The sequence below is a fragment of the Trichosurus vulpecula genome, chromosome 4 (assembly GCF_011100635.1).
Source record: "Trichosurus vulpecula isolate mTriVul1 chromosome 4, mTriVul1.pri, whole genome shotgun sequence".
NCBI lineage: Eukaryota > Metazoa > Chordata > Mammalia > Diprotodontia > Phalangeridae > Trichosurus > Trichosurus vulpecula.
In genome coordinates, this window is record NC_050576.1 from 247,095,170 (window position 1) to 247,118,347 (window position 23,178).

The 23,178-nt window shown below is 42.1% G+C and overlaps 1 protein-coding gene across 1 annotated transcript in view; it reads right to left on the reverse strand.

Annotated features, from left to right (window-relative positions):
- Positions 1 to 23,178, reverse strand: part of SPATA16 (spermatogenesis associated 16) — a 235,750-nt gene that overhangs the window by 102,286 nt on the left and 110,286 nt on the right. The window contains 1 exon segment of the mRNA XM_036755681.1: positions 16,168 to 16,252. Coding sequence (XP_036611576.1) covers positions 16,168 to 16,252 — 85 coding nt within the window.

The following is a 23,178-nucleotide window of genomic DNA, read 5'->3' on the forward strand; positions in this document are numbered from 1 at the left end:
CATTCCACACTGTACCTCGCCCCCCTGGCGTGGTGCCTCAAATAGCTTCAAGGCAAAGGGAACCAGAGGCAGCAGCATTTAGCAACTATGGTAACCATGGAAACACATCATTAAAGAATATATAAACAGGAATGAATAATTAGATGAAAAAATCCATTTCTCCAGTTGTACTGTGTTTTTTTAAAAACACATTTACTTTTTCAAGACTCAATTTAAAAAAAATGCTCTCCCCAGCTGCCCAGTTCCATTCGGACCCCTTCTTTTGGGCTTGCCATCTAATTGAGAAATATGGACATTTGTTGTACAGGGTTTTTGAACACTGGCTAGATTAAAGGACAGTGAATATAAAAAAAATCATTGCCGGGTATATTATTCTCCAGCTAATAGAGAAGGCAGAAAAGTGAGCCTCAGGTGGCCAGGAACTGGCTTTGTCGATGCTCTTTGGAAAATTATTGTGAGTCAGAGACAGGTGGGGTTAACCTGGTTTTGGAAGAGGGATGTGAGATTAAGGGAGGACCTGTTCCCAGTTACCCAATGGGTGACAACAGTCAGGCTGGGGGTTTGAGTCTCCTCAGTCAGAGCTGAGCACTTCTTCCACAAGGCCAGGCTAATTTCTGTTCCACGCAGAGGACACCCAGACGAGTGCCTGCAGGCCAGCTGTGGGCCAAACTATGGCGCCTGTGACTGCACAGAGTCGTGTCTCTTCCATATGGGGTTCTTTCTCTTCTTTTTCCAGGGCAGGGGGTTGGGTGAGAGACAATGCTGTGTGGCGTAGGGGGAAGCCCTGGGTCCTCTCACGTTGGCCTGTGGCCTGGAGAACATAGGTCTTAGGTCTTTGCCTTGACGTTTGTTCTCCTGTTTCAAGTGGAGGAGACTGATCTGGAGGACTGTGAGTTTTAAAAGCTCATAAGAATAGGCTACCCACAGTCTTCAAGTGGAGTTCAAGCAGAAGGGGCTGGTAGCAAACCCAACATGGATACCCACAGACCCTCAGGAGCGATCTCAGCAGCAACATGACAGCAGGAAGGGTGCTAGCCGGGAGCCCATTGTCCCAGACATCGAGGAAGAGTGTGCCTCTGAAGTGATGGGGGGATATTTGTGCTTCCCTTCTTGATGTATCTTAAAAGTAAAAACTGCAACAAACGGGGGAGGGATGGACGAAGCTGAGCCAGGAAAGACTGACCGGTCAGGTCTCTAATAATTCCCCGCTATTTCTCCCATCCAAAGCAATGTGCCTCAGTTGAAATCTCTCAAGGTCCTGCTCTCTGATTTTCAAAGCGATAGATAATTATCTAACAAACAGATTCCCACTACTCTAAGATGCTAAGTTATACATGAGTGAGTTAATAATAATAGCAGCTCACATTTTAAGGGCGTTTTTAGGTTTATGGAGGACTTTCTTCATAAAGCTCTACAATATAAGGTATAATAAGAGAGATATTATTATCCTCCTTTCATAGGTAAGGGAATTAGGAAAGCAGATAGGTTATAGTCGGAAAGAGCCTGGGACTGGGAGACAAAGGATGTGGGTTCAAATCCAGCCCTGGTCTCTTACTATGTGTGTGATGCTGGGTAAGTCCTTGGGCCTCAGTTAAGTCCATCTGTAAAATGGGGAAGTTTAACTTCAACCTGGTCTCTATGGTCCCTTCCAACCCTGATATTCTATGGAACTATGGTTGTCCCGCAGGCCCACCTACCTCTACAGCCAATGCAGGCTACATGCTTAAACAACTTCTAAATAGAGGGTGCACTTTCTCTGATAGTGCCCCCAAAGGGGACATAAACACAAATCCTCAAAGACCTCTTTGCTTATCTTTCCATACTGTTCCTCCTAGGGAACCATTTTTCAAGAGGAAGCCAACCTTTAAAGGAAAAAAAACATTTTTTATCTCTTAGGTGTTTTTGCTGCTGATAATAAAATGTTTCAGGCTCCTGACCTCCCTTCCTTGTTTCTTCGTGCTGAGGAACTCTCCATGCAGAGGTTAAGGTGACATGTTTTGGTTTTTTTCTCCTGTGTGAATGACTGATGAAAGATTCATCACAATGACTTCATTGCCAGATCAAGCGGCAAAAAGGACGGAACAGGAGAGAAAATGTAAGGTCCGAAGATCAGTGTGAGTGATCTGTCGGCATTCTGTCTCCAAGGGAGCCTCCATCCGCTGTCACTGTGGTCTGGTCCTGCCCATTGACACCTACATTTCTCTATTTACTTCCCCTGAGCCTCCATGCTCTCCTCTGTGAAAATGGGGTTGTTAGTACCCCCAGCACTTCGATCATAGGGTCATTGTGAGGCGTGGGTGAGCCAAGGTATGCATAAGAGAGTGATCTAAAGGACCCCCATTACGCTTATTCTTATGAAGAAACCAGTGAGCATCAGAGGCTTTAACCCCAAACCAACCGACCAAGCAACCTGCTGATCAGCAAGCATTTCTCAAACACCTACTATGTGCCAGGCACAACCCCTGTCCTCACATTTTATCTGAATAAACATTACATTTAATCTTGAAAAGAGAAGATCAGGTGATGGGTTAATAATCTTAAAGCATTTATGGGGAAGGCAGAAGGAAGGGGGATACATTTGTTGTGCTTGGATCCATTGGGAAGCTCCTTGAAGGGGAGGTTGTCTTTGTATTCTCAGGACTTAGCAAAGGGCCTGGCACATAGTAGGTGCCAAATGAACACTTGGTGATTGATTTAAGTGGCAGAGAAGCAAACTTAGCTTTAACCTAAAGGGGAAAAATGACAAAAGTCCCCATATTTGTTGTCCAAAAGTGGAGGGACGCTCTTGTGTCTGGCAGGTTTTTCTTCACCAGGGCCTTTCAAGTAGAGAAAATGGATGTCCGGAATATTACAGAGAAAAGTCTGTCTAGATTTCGGATTAGATCCAGAAGACAGGTAGGTCTCTTCCCAGCCTGAACTTCTGTGCTATGATTTTTCAAGGATCCAGCCAGAACATTTTTTTTTTACCTCAATCATGAACTGTTGCCTTTTAATCCCCAGTGAACCCTATTTTCTACAACTTTGAGCAGGAAGCAAAACAAGAGAATGAGAGAACTCTCTGAACCCAATCTGAATAGAACCAGCTTTTCCAAGTCCTTGGTCTGTGCTAAATCTCAGAATAACAAGCTAACGTTTATTCAGCCAGCAGCGGCCTGGGATGCACAAAGGATGCTATTGTTGATGGGGCTGGCTAAGAGGGCTCGGGGATACAGAGAGTCGTAGAGGTTGCTCTTTGCTTTGGGTCGGGGAGAGGAGAAGTGGCACAGGGTCAGTGAGGGGCAGCAGGGGCAGGAGAAAGAGAGAGATGCAGCTGGGGCATGAGGGGATGCATATTAACATGGAAAAGTCCCCCACTCGGGAATAGTGCTGTGTGGAACAATGTGGACTCGACCCCTCTGGTTCAGTCCAGATGGGGAAACTGAGGCTCAGAGACATGAAGGGACTTGCCCAAACTCACCGTGGGGGCATACACTACGGTGTGAGTTTGGTGTCTGGATTTGGCTTGATTTGTCCACGCCAGTATTGTGATGTGAGTTGAATGCAAGGGCCTCGAAGGCAAGGGCTATTTGGTTTCTCTCTTTGTACCCCAGCGTCTAGCACAGGGAACCAGAGTTCAATGTAACAAACTGTGCTTGTCACGATCCATCTTTTCTTCCTGGGAAGCCTCGCAGACTGTCGTCTGTCTGTGCTCTTATGCATTTACCACATGTTTTACTTTATTGTTGTCTGTGTATGTTTTCTCATCTCCTCTGCTGGACCGGTCCCTCCTCTGAGGGGACAAAACTGTTTTGTTCAGACTAGTACCTCCTCACTGCACTAACACAGTACGGAGCCGTAGCAAATACTCAAGAAACATTTTTTGGATGAATGAATGCTCAGGGCTCAGAAGCAGGCATGGAGCTAAAATTTGGTCAGGGACTAGGGGGAGAACAGAAGCCCCTCTGGAGCTCTTCTCAGAGTTAAATACATTTTTTATTTTGGGTAAAATGAGAGAGGTTACGTACAAATACCTTCAGCTCAGTTCTTCAAAATCACCGATTCCTATCTCTCTAAGGAAGAGTCTCTATCTGTCTCTGTCTCTGTCTCTCTCTCTCTCTCTGTGTTTCTCTCCTCCCCCTCCCCCTCTTTCTCTCCTCTCTTTCTTTGTCTATCTCTGTCTGGCTAATGAGCTCAGAATTATGAGGAGATCTTGTGGTGTTCTGAAGGAGGAGGGAGGCTGATAATGAGAGCATGCGGATCAACAGCAGTTGCTTAGGTTACAAAGGCGTGTGTGCAAGGAAGTCCTGCCCTACATGACAAGATATTTTCAGCTTTCTCCCTCTCACTCTGAAGAGGCAGCACCAATGTAGAATAACATGTGCAAACACTTTTATTCATCATACTGTGACGCATCTCAGCATGAAGTGTCATGGAAGGGAATACTTCAAGACATTTCCTTCCTTCCTTCTTTCTTTCCTTTCTTCCTTCCTTCCCTCCCTCCCTCCTTTCTTCCTTCCTTCTTTCTTTCCTTTCTTCCTTCCTTCCTTCCTTCCCTCCCTCCCTCCTTTCTTCCTTCCTTCTTTCTTTCCTTTCTTCCTTCCCTCCTTCTCTCTCTCCTTCCTTCCTCTCTCCTTCCTTTTTTCCTTTCTATTTTTCTTTTTTCCTTTCTTTTTTTCCTTCTCCTTCTAACAAATGGTAAGGTTGTCATGATATTCATGATATTCAGGAGGGAGGAATAGCAGCATCTTACTTTTGTTTAGCCTATGAGAGGAAATCTATAGTCTTTTAATCGTGAATAAATGAAAATGCACTTAAGTGTTTTATTCATGCTAGGCACTGTGATAATGGGAGATGTGAGTAAATACCCACACAGTCAATATTCTTGGCTACCTGTTGACAACAAGATGAGATAAAAGGAAGTAGAATCCTCAAGTCGATTTTTCTTGGGAACCATTTTGGTTCAAGCAGTGACCTCCTTGGAATGTCTCCTGGAGGGGAGGGGCAGGATGGGGCGGCAGAAGGACTGCCAATTGAGGAACCAAACCCTGATGCTCACTGCCTCTTTGACTTTGGGCAGACAATTATGGACCTCAGCTTGAATGGATACAAACTTCTAGGGAAGAATTAATTAGTCTCCTGTTGGAGGGGTGGGTCACATTTAGGGGCTGTGCTCATCAGTTCTTTGGTGGTACCCCAAAACCATGATGAAATGACCCTGTCTCTCAGAAAATGACTGAATTTCTCTTTGGAAACATGTGGGTGGGGCTTTAAATGATTAAAAAAAACATTTATTAAGTACTTACTAATTGGAAGTCAGTGTTAAGTGCTGGGGATAAAAATATAAAGGCGAGACAGTTCCTGCCCTCAAGGAGCTTAGATTCTAATGGAGGAGACAACATATATTAGGGAGTGGTGGCCACAGTCTGGATGTCACAAAGGTGCTAAGTGGAACAATAAGAAAGTTTTCTCATCAATAAAGTGAAGGCATTGAGTCTAAGGTTCCTTCCAACTCTAGACATGCATCTATGATCCATTTGAGAATGAGGAGGAGAAACATTGGTGGGTACTATGAGATAATATGGTGACTGGGCCTCAGCACAATGGTGTCCCTTCCAGGTTTCAGCTTCCCTTTGCTAATTAGCCTTCTCAGACTTCAGACTGCAGAGTATCCTTCTCTCTATACCTTTCCTTTTCCTCAGAGGGCAGCACACCAATCTCTATGGAATTTAAGAGGGCTTTCTTATAACATAATAAATGGCTGTAGTAGGCTGGATGGTGTGCCATAATGAGAAGATCCTCACAGTTTACTCCAGGTTCCAAACTAGCTATCAGGTATTTATGACCATCTTGAGCTTCCTCCTATCAAGGACTAACATATTCTCATCTCCCTAAAATTTTTCTCTGGCCTGTCTTCATATAAACAAAGTGTCAGACAAAGTCTCTGGTATAATTCTTGTGACAAAATGGAGAGATGTGGGCTGGACGTCTCTATATGATGGTATAGTCAGAGCCATAGTGACCGTCATTAATAGTTTGATGTCAGCTTGGAGGGTGGTCTCTAGTGGAGTGCCCCAGAGATTGGTATTCGGTAGGTCCTGAACTATTTTACATTTTATACTGATGTAGATTAAGGCATGGCTGGAGGGGTTCTCTGATCTGCAGATGAGACAAAGCAGAGGAAGACAGCTAACACATGGGTAATGTGTCATTCTTTGAAAAATCCGTAGTAGGCTAGAACACGGCACCAAACTAATGAGATTAAATTTAACAGGGTTAAATTTAAAGTCTTCCATGGGTTTCAAAAATGCATTTCATAAATAATAATAGCTAATGTTTGTACAATATCATATTACATATTATTACAATTACAACATCTATGCATTTCATATACATACACATACACACACATGTATGATATATGCATACATTATATTTTCGCGCACCTATCACCTTAAAGTTTGAAAAGTGTTTTATAAACATTATCTCATTTGATCATTCCAAGTCTGTGAGGCAGGTGCTATGTTATCTCCATTTTATCAAAGGAGAAGCTGAGACTAACAGAGGTTAAATGGATTGACCTGGGTCACACAGCTAGTAGGTGTGTGAGGCAAAACTCAGACCATTTTAACTGAGGTCTTCCAGACTCCAGGTCTGGGGAGGGAGTGCGTCCAAAAGCAAGGAAACAAAGATGATGAAGGGAGCTTTGCTTGAAGGAACCAGGTATGATTCACCAAGATTGTTCTAGGTATGATGGGTTAAATGTGCTCAGCGATTTAGGCTTGATGAGAGGAGAAAGCAACAAACCCCAAACCCCTCTAACAACTAAGAAGGTCTTAAGGAGAATGCGCTGCCCCGGGAGATAGCGAGCTCCTCGTAGTTCCCTGTGGGGGTTCGACAGCTACCTCCCTCAGGGTCCAACTAAAATCCCACCTTGTACAAAAAAGCTTCCCAACCTCTCCTAATTCGAGTGCCTCCCCTTTGTCGTCCTGTGTGTATATAGCTTGTTTGTCTGTATTTGTTTGAGCGCTGTTTCCCTTATTAGATGGTGAGCCCCCTGAGGGCAGGAACCACCTGCCGCCCCTTTTTGTACCGCCAGCACCTAGCACACGTTTATCTATTGAGTGATTACTCAGGGTCACACAGTTATTAAGTGTGGGGGAGGGGGGAGGCGAGGCAATCAGGGTTAAGTGACTTGCCCAAGGTCACACAGCTGTGTGTCAAAGCCTGGATTTGAACTCAGGTCCTCTTGATTCCAGGCTCTATTCACTGTACCACTTCGCTGCCCCTGAGGCAGGATTTAAGCCCAGGTTTTCCTAACTCCAAGTGGAGCAGCACATCCACCAGGACACACTACTTCTCTGTCTGTAGGCTGTAAGTTATGTGTCCTGGCCAGGCCAGCCCCTGCTATGTTCACCCTACCTCTGCCCCAACCCACGGCTCATTGTTGCCAATTGACTTAGTTGCTCTTCTATCCTGAACCTATGCTCCCTGGGGCGGGGGTTACCCCAATGCCGTCCTATTGATATAAGCTGACAGTCATAGCCAAAGGACAGTAGAGATGGGTCACCTTGCCCCAGTCCTTGGCTGGGGGTTTAATCTCTTCCTGATTTCAGTTGGGAGTCATTGGCTTTTCTTGGTGCCTTTGTTTCAATAGCCAGAATAATTCCAATCACGGATGCAAAAAGAATTGTCAATATATTTTCACCTCTCTGATACATGGGTAAGGGCCATTTCACCATGACTAGGGAATACATGAAACATCAGACTTCTGTCTCTTTCCTCCCCCTCACTGCTGCTCTCTTCTTTATTTTAAAATCATATACCCAGGGCCAAGGGATCCATTGCCTGCAGCTATTTAACATCACTGCACTGTAGGTCACAGAACACCAAGCAATGAATCCAATTAAGCCATAAACGGAAAGGGGATGAGATCTGGAGAGCCTGGAAGGCCAGATGTAGTGGGCCTCCCAATCAGCTATGGTTAGCGACTCCCTTTGGCGATACATTTGTTTTTACCAACTCCAACACTCTCATGGCTTTCTGGTTGGAACAAGGTCCCATGTACTGGATTAAGAACTGAGATAATGTTGGCCAGAAGGAGAGAGACAACAGATTTGAAAAAGAAGTTCCTAGTAATGGGGTAGGGTAATAGGGGTATGGCTTTCTGAGTTCATCTTCGTTGTTAAGTGTTCAGGTTATGTCAAGATTGGTGGGCATGAATAACAACGGTAGACTTTTAGAGCTTAAAGAAAACTCTAGAAGTAATCTAGTTCAATATGCTAATTTTATGGACTAAAACCTTGAGATTCAGAGAGCTTTAGTGATTTATCAAAGGCCACATAACTATCTCACACCAGAACTCTGACCAGAACCCAGGTCTGTCTCCAGGTCATTACATTCTCTACTTTCCTGTTTAGCCTTGGCCTAATGAGGCCACCAGGGGATATACCACAGTGACACAACCAGTTTGTTATCCCCGAATTTTTAAAAAGCCTGCCTTATGAGAAAGCAGGTGAAAAATGTTAGTTTCCTGGTAAAATGGAAAATGGAGACAGCTTGTTTCACTGAAAAGGACCAGATCTGCAGTCAACAGAGAGCTGGGTCCAAATTCTACCTCTGACACTCACTCTCTGTTGGACCGTGGGGAAGTCACCCGATCCTTCTAAAGCTTAGTTTCCTCATTTATAAAGTAGGGATAATAAAATTAGCAGGACTCACAGGATTCTGGGGAAGCTCAAACAACATCACTCATGTAAAGTAAAAAGTAAGCTCCTAGAGAGCGGGAACAATTTTTTTTTGTCCCAGTACCTTAGCAAAGTGTCTCGCACATAGTAGGTACTTGACATATGTTTACTGAATTGTTGATTTTTCAAAGTGGTTTTTAAAACACTTTTATGTACTGTATAAATGTCAGCTGTAATTATTATTTTAATTGAAAAAATTTACCAGGAGATCAATGGTCTTGGCCAGTTCCTAGAGACCTTGGAGGTCATCTGTCCAAGCTCCTTATTTTCACAGGTCAGACAATGAAGTGAAGGGATGATGGCAAGGTGAGAAGGTAGCAAGTGAACGGCCTCAAATCTGGGCCCAGGGCCAATGGGGTTTCCATGGAACCATGATCCTTTAAACACTGTATAATGACAACATAAGGGTGTTGTTGCAATTGATTCTTTGTTTTTGGGTCAGGTGAGTGACTTCAACTCTCCTGTCCCTCGGTCTATGCAGATTAACAACTCTTCGAGAGCTGCCTGTGGCACTAAAAAGGGAAGTGACTTTTTATAATAAGTCTAGAACTGGGAGGAATCTCAGAGGGCATCTCACCCAAACCCTTTTTTCAGATAAGGAAACTGAGGCCCAGGAGGTTAGATAACTCACACAAAGTCTTACAGATAGTAATGGTCAAAGGCAGGATTTGAATTCAAAACCTTTGATTTCGGTTAGTTCTCCCTTCATTTGTCCAAGGTCACAAAGTCAATCTTTATCAGAGGCAGGAGTCTAACCGAGGTCATCGTAACTCCAGGGCTGGCTGTCTACTGTGCTATTCTCTCTCTTTATAAAATATAGACCTTTGCCAAAGGTCTAAATCAACATGGTATCCCTTTAAAAAATCAAAGAAAAACTTTTTAATGGAAAAAATTTGATTGCTTAACCCAGGTCCCTTATAATTACAATTTGAAATGGAAAAAATTTGGTTGCTTAATCATTAACCTAGGTCCCTTATAGTCACAATTTTAAATTCTAGCAGAGCTGGTTATTCCCGTCATCCTTCTGTGGCAGATAAATTGATTGCCCTCCAAACAGTTTACTGTCTGATAAGTTTTGTCAAAGACCTTCCAACCCAAGATTCTTTTGGCTTAGTGGGGCCCATAAAGACTCCTTGACATTTTTATAGAATGAGCTATTTGTCTTGATGTGTTTGGCCAAATTTTACTGACCGGCATCAAATCTATAAGCAAATGAAAGGCCGGAGTACTTTAACGTGTGCTAGTTAAACTATCTGGGGAGGGGAAGCGTTAGGCAGGCATGGAAATTACCTTGGCTGAATAAGCAGCTAGCTGGCGCTGGACCTAGAGTTAGGAAGATGTGAGTTCAAATCAAACCTTACTAGCTGTGTGGTCCTAGGCAAGTCAGCACCCAACATGGAACAACTAATTGGCTTAAGGCTGGAAAAGGAGTGTGGCAAGGCTGTATATTGTCGCCCTATTTATTTAATTTATATGCAGAGTACATCATGCAAAATGGCAGGCTGGATGAATCCAAAGCTGGAATTAAGGTTGGGAGGAGAAATAGCAACCATCTCAAATACGCAGATGACACCACTCCGATGGCAGGAAGTGAAGAGGAATTAAGAAGCCCCTTGATGAGGGTGAAAGAGGAGGGTGTAAAAGCTTGAAGCTTAACGTCAAAAACCAAAACAAAATGAAGATCTTGGCAACTGTTCCCATCACTTCTTGGAAAACAGAGGGAGAAGAAATGGAAGCAGTGTCTGATTTTATATTCTTGGGCTCAGAGATCACTGTGGATGGTGACTGCAGCCATGAAATTAAAAGAAGCTTGCTCCTTGGAAGAAAAGCGATGGCAAATCCGGACAGCATACTAAAAAGCAGAGACACACCTTGTTGACAGAGGTCCACATAGTCAAAGCTATGGTTTTTCCAGCGGTAATATATGGCTGTGAGAGTTGGACTACAGCAAAAACTGAGCACCGCAGCATCTACACTTTTGAACTGTGGTGCTGGAGAAGGCTTTTGAGAGTCCCTTGGATAGCAAGGAGATTGAATCAGCGAATACCTAAAGAAATTAATTCAGGCTATTCACTGGAAGGTCAAATACTTAAGTTGGCACCTAAATATTCTGACCACATAATGAGAAGATTGAACTCATCTGACAAGAGCCTGATGTTAGGAAAGATTGAAGGTGAAAGGAAAAGGGGTAGGCAGAGGATGAGGTGGATAGATAGTGTCATGAAATAACGAACATTAGCTTGGACAGACTTTGAGAGACAGTGGGGGGTAGAAGGGCCTGGTGTGCTGGGGTCCATGGGGTCACGAAGAGCTGGACATGACTGAACAATAACAACAATGACACAGGGGAATCAGGACTAGCCTTGTGACTTCATTGGTATGTGGAAGTTCCCAGTATGGAAATTCCCTTTATCAGTGAAGTTCAGCATCTCTGCAACTGGGAGAATTACCCAGAGCACTGAGAGGTTAAGGGATTTGCCCAACGTCACACAGCCAGTATGTGTCGGAGGTAGGGCTTGAACACAAATCTTCCTGTCTCCCTTTTCTCTGTGCCGTATTATCTCCCTAAGTTGTTATGCTCAGAGCAGCAGTACAATGAGGATCCTAGGAGTTAATCATAGAATGATGGAAAAAGGAAAAAGGACCAGAAAAGAATTTAGGATTATAGTCACTCAATAAACATTCGTTAAGTGCCTACTTTGTTCCAGAAACCAGGCTAAATGCTGGAGATACAAAGAAGCGCAAAAACCAGCTCCTGCTCTCCCAAGGAGCTCACAGTCTGATGGAAGAGCCTGGTTTACTCTTATCTGTATGTATATGTATTCAAGTATATTTCACTCTTCCTAAGTTAAAAATGGCTTGAATTACATTGAATTAATATACCTTAAATGGTGATAGTAGTCATACATAATTAAATCTATTTGGAGACAGATGATGCATCCCGCTGGAAAGAGAGTTTGTTTTTGCTCTAATAGTGCAGAACAGTGATTTTCAACCTATGGCCCTTGCATATCTATCTATCTATCTATCTATCTATCTATCTATCTATCTATCTATCTATCTGTCTATCACCTATCTATCTATCTATCTATCTATCTATCTATCTATCTATCTATCTATATCTTTTGTAGACCAAATAATGAAGGTGTTCAATTCTCAATGCCATATTTTAGGAAGGACATTGACCATCTTAATAGCATCCAGAAGAGACGATCCAGAGGATGATGAAAGGTCTTGGAATTATATTATACGAGGGTCAAAGGGACTTGGGTGTCTCCCAATATCCATCATTATTATTAGGGGGAAATCTGTTCAGGTATGGGCTAGACTAGATAAGGAGTTCTTAAGCTGTGGTCCATGTACTTAAATATTTTATTTCAATCATTTATTTACTTATTTTTAACATTCTTTTAAAAAATTTGAGTTCCAAATTCCCTCCCACCTCTCCCTTACCATTTGAGAAGGCAAGCAATATGATATCAGTTATACATGTGAAATCATCCAATTAATAAAAATATTTTATTTTTTTGTTTTTTCCTTTTAAAAAATCATTATTTATTTAATATTTTTAGTTTTCAGCATTAATTTTCACAAGAGTTTGAATTACAAATTTTCTCCCCATTTCTACCCTTCCCCCGCTCCAAGATGGCATATATTCTGATTGACCCGTTCCCCAGTCAGCCCTTCCTTCTGTCACCCCACTCCCTCCCCATCCCCCTTTCCCTTACTTTCTTGTAGGGCAAGATAGATTTCTATGCCCCATTGCCTGTATATTTTATTTCCTAGTAGCATGCAAAAAACTTTTTTTTGGAACATCTACTTTTAAAATGTTGAGTTCCAAATTCTCTCCCCTCTAACCTCCCCACTTACCCTCCCTAAGAAGGCAAGCAATTCAACATAGGCCACATGTGTATCATTATGCAAAACCCTTCCACAATACTCATGTTGTGAAAGACTAACTATATTTTGCTCCTTCCTATCCTATCCCCCTTTATCCAATTTTCTCCCTTGACCTTGTCCCTTTTCAAAAGTGTTTGCTTTTGATTACCTCCTCCCCCTATCTGCCCTCCCTTCTATCGTCTCCCCTTTTGTATCTTCTTCTTCCTTCTTTCCTATGGGGTAAGATACCCAATTGAGTGTGTATGTTATTCCCTCCTCAGGTCAAATCCAATGGAGCAAGATTCACTCATTCCCCCTCACCTGCCCCCTCTTCCCTCCCAACAGAACTAATTTTTCTTGCCACTTTTATGCGAGATAATTTACCCCATTCTATCTCTCCCTTTCTGCCTCTCTCAATATATCCCTCTCTCATCCCTTAATTTTTTTAGATATCATCCCTTCATATTCAAGTCACCCTGTGCCCTCTGTGTACACACACACACACACACACACACACACATATATACACACATATACAGTTCAACTTTAGTAAGTCCCTTGTGATTTCTCCTTCTTGTTTACCTTTTCATGCTTCTCTTGATTCTTGTGTTTAAAAGTGAAATTTTCTATTTGGCTCTGGTCTTTTCACTGAGAAAGCTTGAAAGTCCTCTATTTTATTGAAAATCCATATTTTGCCTTGGAGCATGATACTCATTTTTGCTGGGTAGGTGATTCTTGGTTTTAATCCTAGCTCCACTGACCTCCGGAATATCATATTCCAAGCCCTTCCATCCCTTAATGTGGAAACTGCTAGATCTTGTGCTATCCTGATTGTGTTTCCACAATACTCAAATTGTTTCCTTCTGGCTGCTTGCAGTATATTCTCCTTGATCTGGGAGCTCTGGAATTTGGCGACAATATTCCTAGGAGTTTTCTTTTTGGGATCTTTTTGAGGAGGCAATTGGTGGATTCTTTCAATTTACATTTCACCCTCTGGCTCTAGAATATCAGGGTAGTTCTCCTTGATAATTTCTTGAAAGATGAGATCTAGGCTCTTTTTTTGATCATGGCTTTCAGGTAGTCCAATAATTTTTAAATTCTCTCTCCTGGATCTATTTTCCCGGTCAGTAGTTTTTCCAATGAGATATTTCACATTGTCTTCCATTTTTTCATTCCTTTGGTTCTGTTTTATAATATCTTGATTTCTCATCAAGTCACTAGCTTCCACTTGCTCCAGTCTAATTTTTAAGGTAGTATTTTCTTCAGTGGTCTTTTGGACCTCCTTTTCCATTTGGCTCATTCTGCCTTTCAAGGCATTCTTCTCCTCATTGGCTTTTTGGAACTATTTTGCCATTTGAGTTAGTCTATTTTTTAAGGTGTTGTTTTCTTCAGTATTTTTTTGGGTCTCCTTTAGCAAGCAATTGACTTGTTTTTCATGGTTTTCTTGCATCACTTTCATTTCTCTTCCCAATTTTTCCTCTACTTCTCTAACTTGCTTTTCCAAATCCTTTTTGAGTTCTTCCATGGCCTGAGACCAGTTCATGTTTTTCTTGGAGGGTTTTGATGTAGCCTCTTTGACTTTGTTGACTTCTTCTGGCTGTGTGTTTTGGTCTTCTTTGTCACCAAAGAAAGATTCCAAAGTCCGAGTCTGAATCTGAGTCCATTTTCGCTGCCTAACCATGTTCCCAGCCAACTTACTTGACCCTTGAGTTTTTCGTCGGGGTATGACTGCTTGTAGAGTACAGAGTACTTTGTTCCAAGCTTGAGGGGATGTGCTATTGTTTTCAGAGTTATTTCTATACAGCAAGCTCTGTCACACCAGTGCTCCTCCTCCTCCGAGAACCACCAACTTGGACAGGGACTCAGATCTTAAGCAGGCTCTGCACTCCTGCTCTGATCCACCACTTAATTCCTCCCACCAGGTGGGCCTGGGGCCAGAAGCAAGTGCAGCTGTAGTTCTGTAGCTGCACCACCCCCGCTGCCCCTGGGGCTGTAGCCGAACTCCTTTCACTCTGTCCCTCACAGCTTTTCCCACTAATCTTCTCTGTTATCTTTGGTGTTTGTGGGTTGAGAAGTCTGATACCTGCCATAGCTCACTGATTCAAGGCACTAGGGCCTCTTCCACCCAGCTCCCGGTCTGGTTGGTTCAGGCACAGTCCACGCTGGGCTCTGCTCCGCTCCCAGCTCCATGCGCGATAGACCTTACCCAGCCACCATCCAGGCTGTCCTGGGCTGGAGCCCTGCTTCCCTCTGCTATTTTGTGGGTTCTGCAGTTCTAGAATTTGTTCAGAGCCATTTTTTATCAGTATTTGATGGTTCCTGAGGGAGAGCCCTAGGCAAGTCCCTGCTTTCTAGCTGCCATCTTGGCTATGCCAATAAAAATATTTTAATAACTGTATTTCAATATATCGGTTTCCTTTGTAATGCCATATGTAATGCTATATATTTTATCTTACACATTGAAGAGCATTATTTTGGTAAAGGGTCTGTCTATAAGTTTCATCAGAGTGCTAAAAGGGTTCAGGACACACAAAAAATGTTAAGAACCCTTGGTTTAGATGATTTCTCAAGTTTTTCCTCTGAGAATCTGTGATTCTCTCTCATGTATATGTATGATTCTTTTTCAAATGTATGCTGATGTTCTTTTTATCACTAAAATACAATTTCATTTAAAAGTGTTACTGAATTCATAGTAGCTTTTTATCACCACATATTTTTGTATTTTCTCAATTGACAGATGTTAATGACAGCTATTGTGGGGGGAGGCAGGCTCTGTGAAATGTTCAGACATTCAAAGGACTCTTCGTATTAAAATGCACTGCTGGCTTGGGAGAGAAGTCATAGAACTATACCTAGGGCTGAGGGTCCAGGTTGGTCTGAGAGCCCATCTTTCCTTCATCAGAATGGAAACAATTATGCTTAGCACCTAGTTTACAAGTACGATTAGTTGAAATAGAAAATTACCAAATGGTACTCCTTCCCTCATGCCCTATGGAATAGCCTTAGGCTGGTGTCTCTTGTTTCCTCACTGTGGGGCAGTGTTCCAACCCTCCCAAGTTAGGGTTCAACACTGCTTGCCCCAGGCACAAAAATTCCTAGTTATGGCCCTGATAGACAGTACATAACCAAAACAGTAAGCAAATACCCAAAGAACAATTTTTTTTTTACATCATTTCTATGAGTTTCCTTGAAATTACCACCATAGTCCCCCTGTACCCTCCTCCCAGTTTATGATGCAATTAGAATTTAGGAAAATATCACATTCAGATCTTCAAAGGTCATGTGACACCACTGTGCGTACCTATACCAGGAACAGTGCTCTTGGGATCCCTACAGAGGTGGCAAACACCTCATTTAATTAAAGTTGGAGCCCAGGGGTTGATGACCTTAATTTTTCCTTCAAAGTTAGTTTCACAAAAATGATTTCCTTAAAACCACATTAATCTAAGGGAGGGTCCTTATGACTGATGTGCCCAGGGATACCTTTCTGGTGGCCCCATTTTTTCCGTGGGTTCTAGAATGAGGGAGCCCACCGCCTGGGGGAGGGTCAGACTCAAACATTTACCTGCCAGTACAACTTGATGAGTTTGCTGACATACTGTTCACTTCCTCCTGATAGCCAGTACATATAGTCAGCGATCATGGCACTCCTGAAGGTCATAAACAAAGAAAGAGAAACAAATTGATAAAACAAATGAAAAACTCCCAAGCCTAGCACTGAATTGAATATAGTGATTATAAAAAGTAAATATTCGTATATTACCACCAGATTAAATAAAGCAACCCCTCTTAATTCCAGTGCCCCCCCCCCTTAATTATTTCCCATTTATCCAGAGTATAGCTTGTTTTCTGTTTGTTTGCATATTTTCTCCCTCGTTTGACTGTAAACTCCTTGAGGGCAGGTACTGTCTTTAGCCTTTTTTTGTATCCTCAGCACAATGCCTGGCACAAAGTAAGTGCTTAATAAATATTTATTGATTGATATCTATGTTGACTTTCTTCTGACCCGTAGGCTATAAGCAGCAGTGTATTTTTCTCTCAGTTGGTTTTTTTTAACTTCTACTTATACAACATACAAATATTTAGAAGCTGCAAGAAAAGGCTTTGCTTCAGTTGCTTCTTATTAAACTTTAGAGCATTTGGGGACTAAATTCCATTTTATACACTCTGAAATGCCTTCAAAGTCATAACGGCATAGATGGCTGACTGTAACACAGGCTTTTAGGCATATCTCTCTCTTTGCTGAAGTCAAAACTTGTTTGTTTTTGATTAAATTAAGCCTCCTTAGAAATTTCCAAGAAAAAAATCTCACAAGCCTCCTCCCCCACCCCGACATCTTTGTTTCTAATTGAATCTGTTTTAGTATCCAAACTGCTTGTTACAACCATTGCATTCCTCTTATTAGTCTGGGGGTGGGGGGGTTAGGGGAATTGGGGGGAGGGCTTAACAACTATCATGAAATGGATATTAATGTGTTGTTCGAATGCAATTTGGAAGAATGTTTTGCTTTTATGGTTGCCTCTCTGCTAGGCCTCTCTATTTCTTTTCTCTAGAGACTCCAAATCCAATTAAATGTGACTGGAAGTAATTCCAAATTGTCACGTTAGCCAATTAAACATATAATAATCCCGTGTACCTAATCATGAGCGCCAAAAGTTTATTTATTGAAGTAGAGCTATCAATGTGTATCCCTGGATGTTTTCCTTATCTTGGTCTGCAGAAATGTGTTGTTTCTTGACATTCTTGTAAATGGAATTTGAAAGCTTCCCTCCTTAAATATAGGCGTCTCAGACACAGCCCCATTACCACTTGGCTGGGGATGGTGTTGTTTGTAGCTAGGGTGCTGAATCTGAATCAGGAAAATCTGGGTTCAAATTCTGATTCTGAAAATAACTGGGAGACCATGGGTAAGTCATTTGTGACTCCTCCCTCTCAGTTCCATTTTCCTCACTTTTGTAGGTACTCTAGTTCCAAATCTAAGATCTTAGGATCCGAGGTACGGAGCTGAAGTCATTAGGAAGTCTGGGTTGTTCTCACTTAGCACAGACCCAAACTGAAAGACTTAAGAATGCCAATGGAAAGAAAAATGGTCACTTTGGAACTGGCCTTAGAATTAAGAGAATGAAGCATTTACATATTTTTCCCCTTCCTGTTGTTCCTTTGTTCTCCAATAGGATCAATGACATCAGGAGGGTGAGGTCTCGTGAGGTCAAGTGAATGGGTTTAAGTGGACAGAGCTGCACCAAGTCATCAGCTTCATCCTCCAGAGTCATCAGAGTCTGGTGGCAAGACCAGAATCAAGACCAGGAGCCATGGCCCAGGATGCAGTGGGTGTAGTCAACTAGTCAGACTTGGGAATGAAGCTATCCATTTAAAATTTAAAGTAAACTCTTGGAAGGGAGGGTGGGAGCAATGAAGATGTACTAGGGACTGGGCATGTCTGAAGGGATAGAGTGAATCCCACAGGTAACGGAAGAAAGGTAAGTCCATTTCAAAGCTGGGAGAGTCACCAAATCACTTGGAAGAATTCTACCTCACAAAGGGAGGAAAGATTGGGCGTCACTGAAGTCCCAGATCAGTTTCCCAAATGCAATCCAACCTGCTATCTTTCTCCTAGGTGATGTCGTAGATGGAGATCCTGACTTAGCATCAGGAACACCTGAGTTCCAATCCTGCCTCAGACACTGACTAACCCTGTGACTCTCTCAGCTTCAGTTTCTTCATCTGTAAAATGGTGAAGGTAATGGTATTTATCTCACAGGATATTATACAGAGAGTGCTTTGGAAACCTTGAAGCACCATATAAATATTAGCTACTGTTATCGATTCAGTTGGCATTTCACCAGCTTGACGATTGTGACACACGAAGGTAATGGGATATCATGATGAAGAATATGAGAATTCAGAGAAGGCTGGGAAGACTGGTATGAACTGATGAAAGGTTCGGTACACAGAACCAGAAGAACAGCATTCACAGCTATTACCACAACACTAATGGAAAGACCAACAAAATCAAATTAGAGTTGCTTAATTATACTAGTTAAGTTTGACCCTAGAGAAGAGATGAGAACATGCATTTCCCCCTTTTTATTGGAAAGGTTAGGCTGTCAAATGTTGTCAGTATGGTGGCTGGTTTGACTATTTTTTTTATCTGAAATTTCTGGTGCAAGAGATTCCACATTAAGACTTTTTAAATTTTTGGTACAAGGGATGGGTTGATGGGGAAGGATGTGTGGAGTGATGTATTCAGTTATAAGTATGATAGAAAGTGAAAGACATCAATAAAACTAAAAAAGAGGGAAAAAGATAGTAGGTTCCCCTAGTCTTTTTTTTCCAGGATAATCACTTAAATTATGAACTTAAGAGATTCACGTGTTGGGTTGAAAATTTGTTCTTAAAGAACAGTATCTCATAAATTTACAGATTGTTGGTGTCCCACATTGCCATCTTGTGTCCACCATCTTGTCTATAGAGCTGTTGTCAATGGGAACTCTGGGCCTCCTTTACTCTTTTGCTCAACAAACCAGCCCTAATGGAGATGCCAGTTATAAGTTAAATAAATAAATCATTAGGCTGAGGGCAGAACAAGGATCCTTGGCACAATTTGTTAATTTGCTGGTTGTTGTCAGACATTAGTAGGATGCCAGAATTCAAATGTTCCAGCCAAAGACTATTTCAGTTCTCAAGTTATATGTGTTCCTAGCTCAGCCTAGGCAAGAACATTGTAGTTCATGGTTGCAGTACTAGTGGATAAAGAGATCTAGAGAGACTATCAAATTCAGGTGGTTGGAAAGGTACAAGAAAACAAAATAACCAAAGGAACAAATGGGAAGAATTATGAAGATGGAAGATGAGAAAAAGTGTTTTGAAGCTCATGAAACAATAAGTCATAATGATTGGATGTTAGGGATTAATGCTACAGTAGAAGTAAAAATGTTATTATTTTGCATATATTTTGTATTTATTACTTGTATACATGTCATGCCTTCAAGTAGAATGTGAGTTCCTTGAGGGTAGAGAATGTTTGTCGTTTTAAAAATCTTCTTCTCCTATTACCTAGCCTAGTGCCTTGCATATAGTAGGTACATAACAAAATGCTTGTGAAATCAAATTTGAAAAAAATTCCTAATTTTAATTATTAAAAATTCTTAATTTTAATTTAGGGAACAATTGTGTTGTTGATGTCTCTCCCTCATCCCTACCAAACCAATCAGCTGAGGAATCTTATCTACCTTCACAACATTTCTTAGATCCAACCCAACCTCTCTACTCACACAGCTACCATCTTAGTTGAAGTCTTCATTACCTCTTGGCTAGATGAATCCAACACCCTTGAAATTAGTCTTCCTGATTCAAGTCTCTCCTCTCGCCAGCCCATCCCACAGACCACTGCCAATGTGCCTTTTTTAAAGCACAGATCTGACCTTGCCACTTCCCTACTCAATCAAACTCAGTGGCTCCCTACTGCCTTGAGAACAAAATACAAACTTCTCTATTTAGCTCCCAGCCTCTCTTGTTGACCTCTTTGGACACTGCTCCCCATCCCACAATCTGTGATCCAGTCACATCAGCCTATTTTCTTTTCTTTACAAACAGCATTTCCATTTTCCAGTCTCTCTGCTTTTGTAATGGCTAGGTCCCATGCCTGGAATGCTCTTGTCTGCCTTATAGAGTCCCTGTCTTCAAGACTCAGTTTAATTACCACCTATGTTAAGCTTTTCTAGTCTCCCAATTGCTACTGCCCTTCCTCTCAAAACTCCCTTTGGTTTAATTATTAATTTATGTATACTATAATAATCAATATATAAAAATAGAATAACATCTGTGCATATATGACACACTAATACATAAATACTTTAGATATAGCAATATGTTATATAATACTAATATATAGTTAATGCTAATATTTGAATAAATGCCTATATTTATTTGCTTTATATTTATGCTGTATGCACTTTATATGTTCTTGTTTTCTTCCCATTAGAAAGTAAGCACCTAGCAAGGTGTAATGGTTTCATTCTTTATTCTTCTGTCTCTGGCACACAGTAGGTGCTTAATAAATGCTTGCTGATCAGTTGACTGATTGAATGTATTTACCTCTTCACCCATGTTGGGGCTAACAGGTATCTTACAGCAACCCTTATAATAGAACTTAAGTATTACAAAGAGCTTCATGTCCTTTATTCTCATCAGATGCTCAAAATAAGCTTGCTGAGGGCAGGCATGCATGCTCAATCTTGAGCACGGGTGCCTGGCCCAGAGCAGGCACTTGACAAGTGTAAGTTGATTGGTCGATTGAGTGATACGGCAAGTATCGCTATTTTGACTTTATGGCCGAGGAAAGGGGCTCCCCGGGGCTTGCTTTCTGTCACACAGTTAGTAGGTGGTGGAGTTAAGGTTCAGACAACTTCTCGATTCCTCATTAAAATTTGCTGTCGAGTGCGGGTGCTTTCCACGAGTGCTTGCTGACTGACTGAGTGATAGCCCTGGTGACTTCTCCTTGCAGGGGGAGCGAAGCTGCCACTTCTGCCAGACACTTCACTTTTCCTAATTTTGCCTCCTGGTTGCTTTTCACTCCCTGGTCCTTCGTTCTCCAGCAGCAAACCCCTCGTTTGATTAGTTGGTGAGGGATGACGGGAGGAGACGAGCAGAGTCCAGGAAGATCACCATCCCATGTGGAATTGACAGGATCAAAGGCTGGGGTTGCCCATCAACTGAATTCCCAAGAGTCCCACAAACACAGCCCTGGTTCTCTAATTAATGCATCCAGTATCCCTGGCCCTCATCTTCCACCCCTTCCCTCCCCTCTCCCAGGGGTCCACTGGACAATAGCCTAAGTGCCTGCTGATGTCCAACCTTTCTTCAAAGTGTCTTTTCACATCAACATTATCCACTTTAGTGAAAACTTCTGGGGGGAGGGAGGAGCCACACAAACCCTATTTATTTTACTCCTCCATAAGAAGACCCAGCTCAGCACTCTCTTCCTCAGACTGAGTGCTCCGGACATGCAATCTGATGCTAATGCTGACGCTGAGAGGGCCTGGGAAGACACTGGCATATATAAAATTAATTTTGAATTATTTTAACATGGCACCCTCTGACAATATCTGATGTTGATCTTCTTTAACATCACTATCACACTTTGTGGGTGACTCCTCACCTCCCCACCACCAACAGGACCCTTTTTGCAACAAAGGTGTGTAGTAACTGAAACAAATTAACTGTCACATATCTTCAAAGAATGATTGCTCCTATGCAGCCATTTTAATACAGGGTTGATGCTCCTTTTAAGCTTACTCTACAAGGTCAGTGCTTAAGATGTATTTTTTTTAAAGCGTGCTAGGACAGCATGGTACCATAGAAAGAATACTAGCTCTGCTGTCAAAAGGCCTGGGTTCAAATTCTGCCTAGCACTGAAAGGAGAGGGCTGAGCTTTCCCATCAGGTAGGCGCTATAGCCATGAATGGGATGAAGGCATGCAGACCATGCTCCTAGGCTAACAAGGTCATTAGGATAGTCAGGGCTAGATGACAGAGTCAGCAGCTCTCAGAGCCTATGAGAGCTTGATCCTTGGTGTCTGGTAGAGCAACAACTGGGTGATGTGGGCTTTGCCTGGTGCTGGGTTCTTCTTGTTGAACAACAGAAGCACCTCCTTGGCATGAGACTCCAAGTACTGGGACTTAAATCTCCCAGATTAGACTTGGTATATGGACATCCAAAGCTTGGGGTGCTGGGCCATGAGTTACACTCTCTGCACCTCAATTTCTTCTCTGTAAAATGAAATAGAACTGGATGACTCCAGATGTATGAGCTTGTGGTCTATTAAACACAAATGCTCACAATGCTGTATTCAAAGGGATATATAATAGAATCTCGTTATAACATGGGCTTAATTTACCATACATCAAATCTATCCCCGGAACATAAGAGCTGCATACAGTCAAAGACTCATCACTCATATGCTGTCAGCCCATAAGGTGGGTTATCTCCTAAATTAATATGATGAAAGGATTCCAGTGAGCTCATATATACGCTGTCATTTTAAAAGGTTAAATATTGTTAAGTAACCATGCAATTGTAAGATTATATGTAATGGACAGATTCTCTTACACATTATCCATTCAATTCCAAAATGTGCTTTCTCTCTGTCTCTGTTTGTCTCTGCCTCTGTCTCTGTGTCTGTTTCTCCTCTCTCTCTCTCTCTCTCTCTCTCCCCAGTCTGTTCACATGGTGAGGTAAAGCCATAAGATATATGTAGACAAAAGGCAACCCTCACCCGATTGGAACTGCCAGACCTGCAGGGCCAGAGGAGACCTTGGGAAGTCTTTTGGCTCATAACCTTGCCTTCAGGCACAATCCCACTTAAATCTTTCAGATGAGACAGATGAGAATCTCTTTCTTTCAGAGATCTCCAGAGAAGGCTTTTCTCTGCTCTCCTCATCTATCCTTGGGTTCTTTGGTCCTAAATTCCTCCTTCTGCATTTTCTTTTGTTCCTTCTTTCCCTGTTGATGGAAAGCTGCTAGTTTTCAACCACTGTCTAGTCATTCTTTGTTTCCTTTAAGTCTGATATTAATT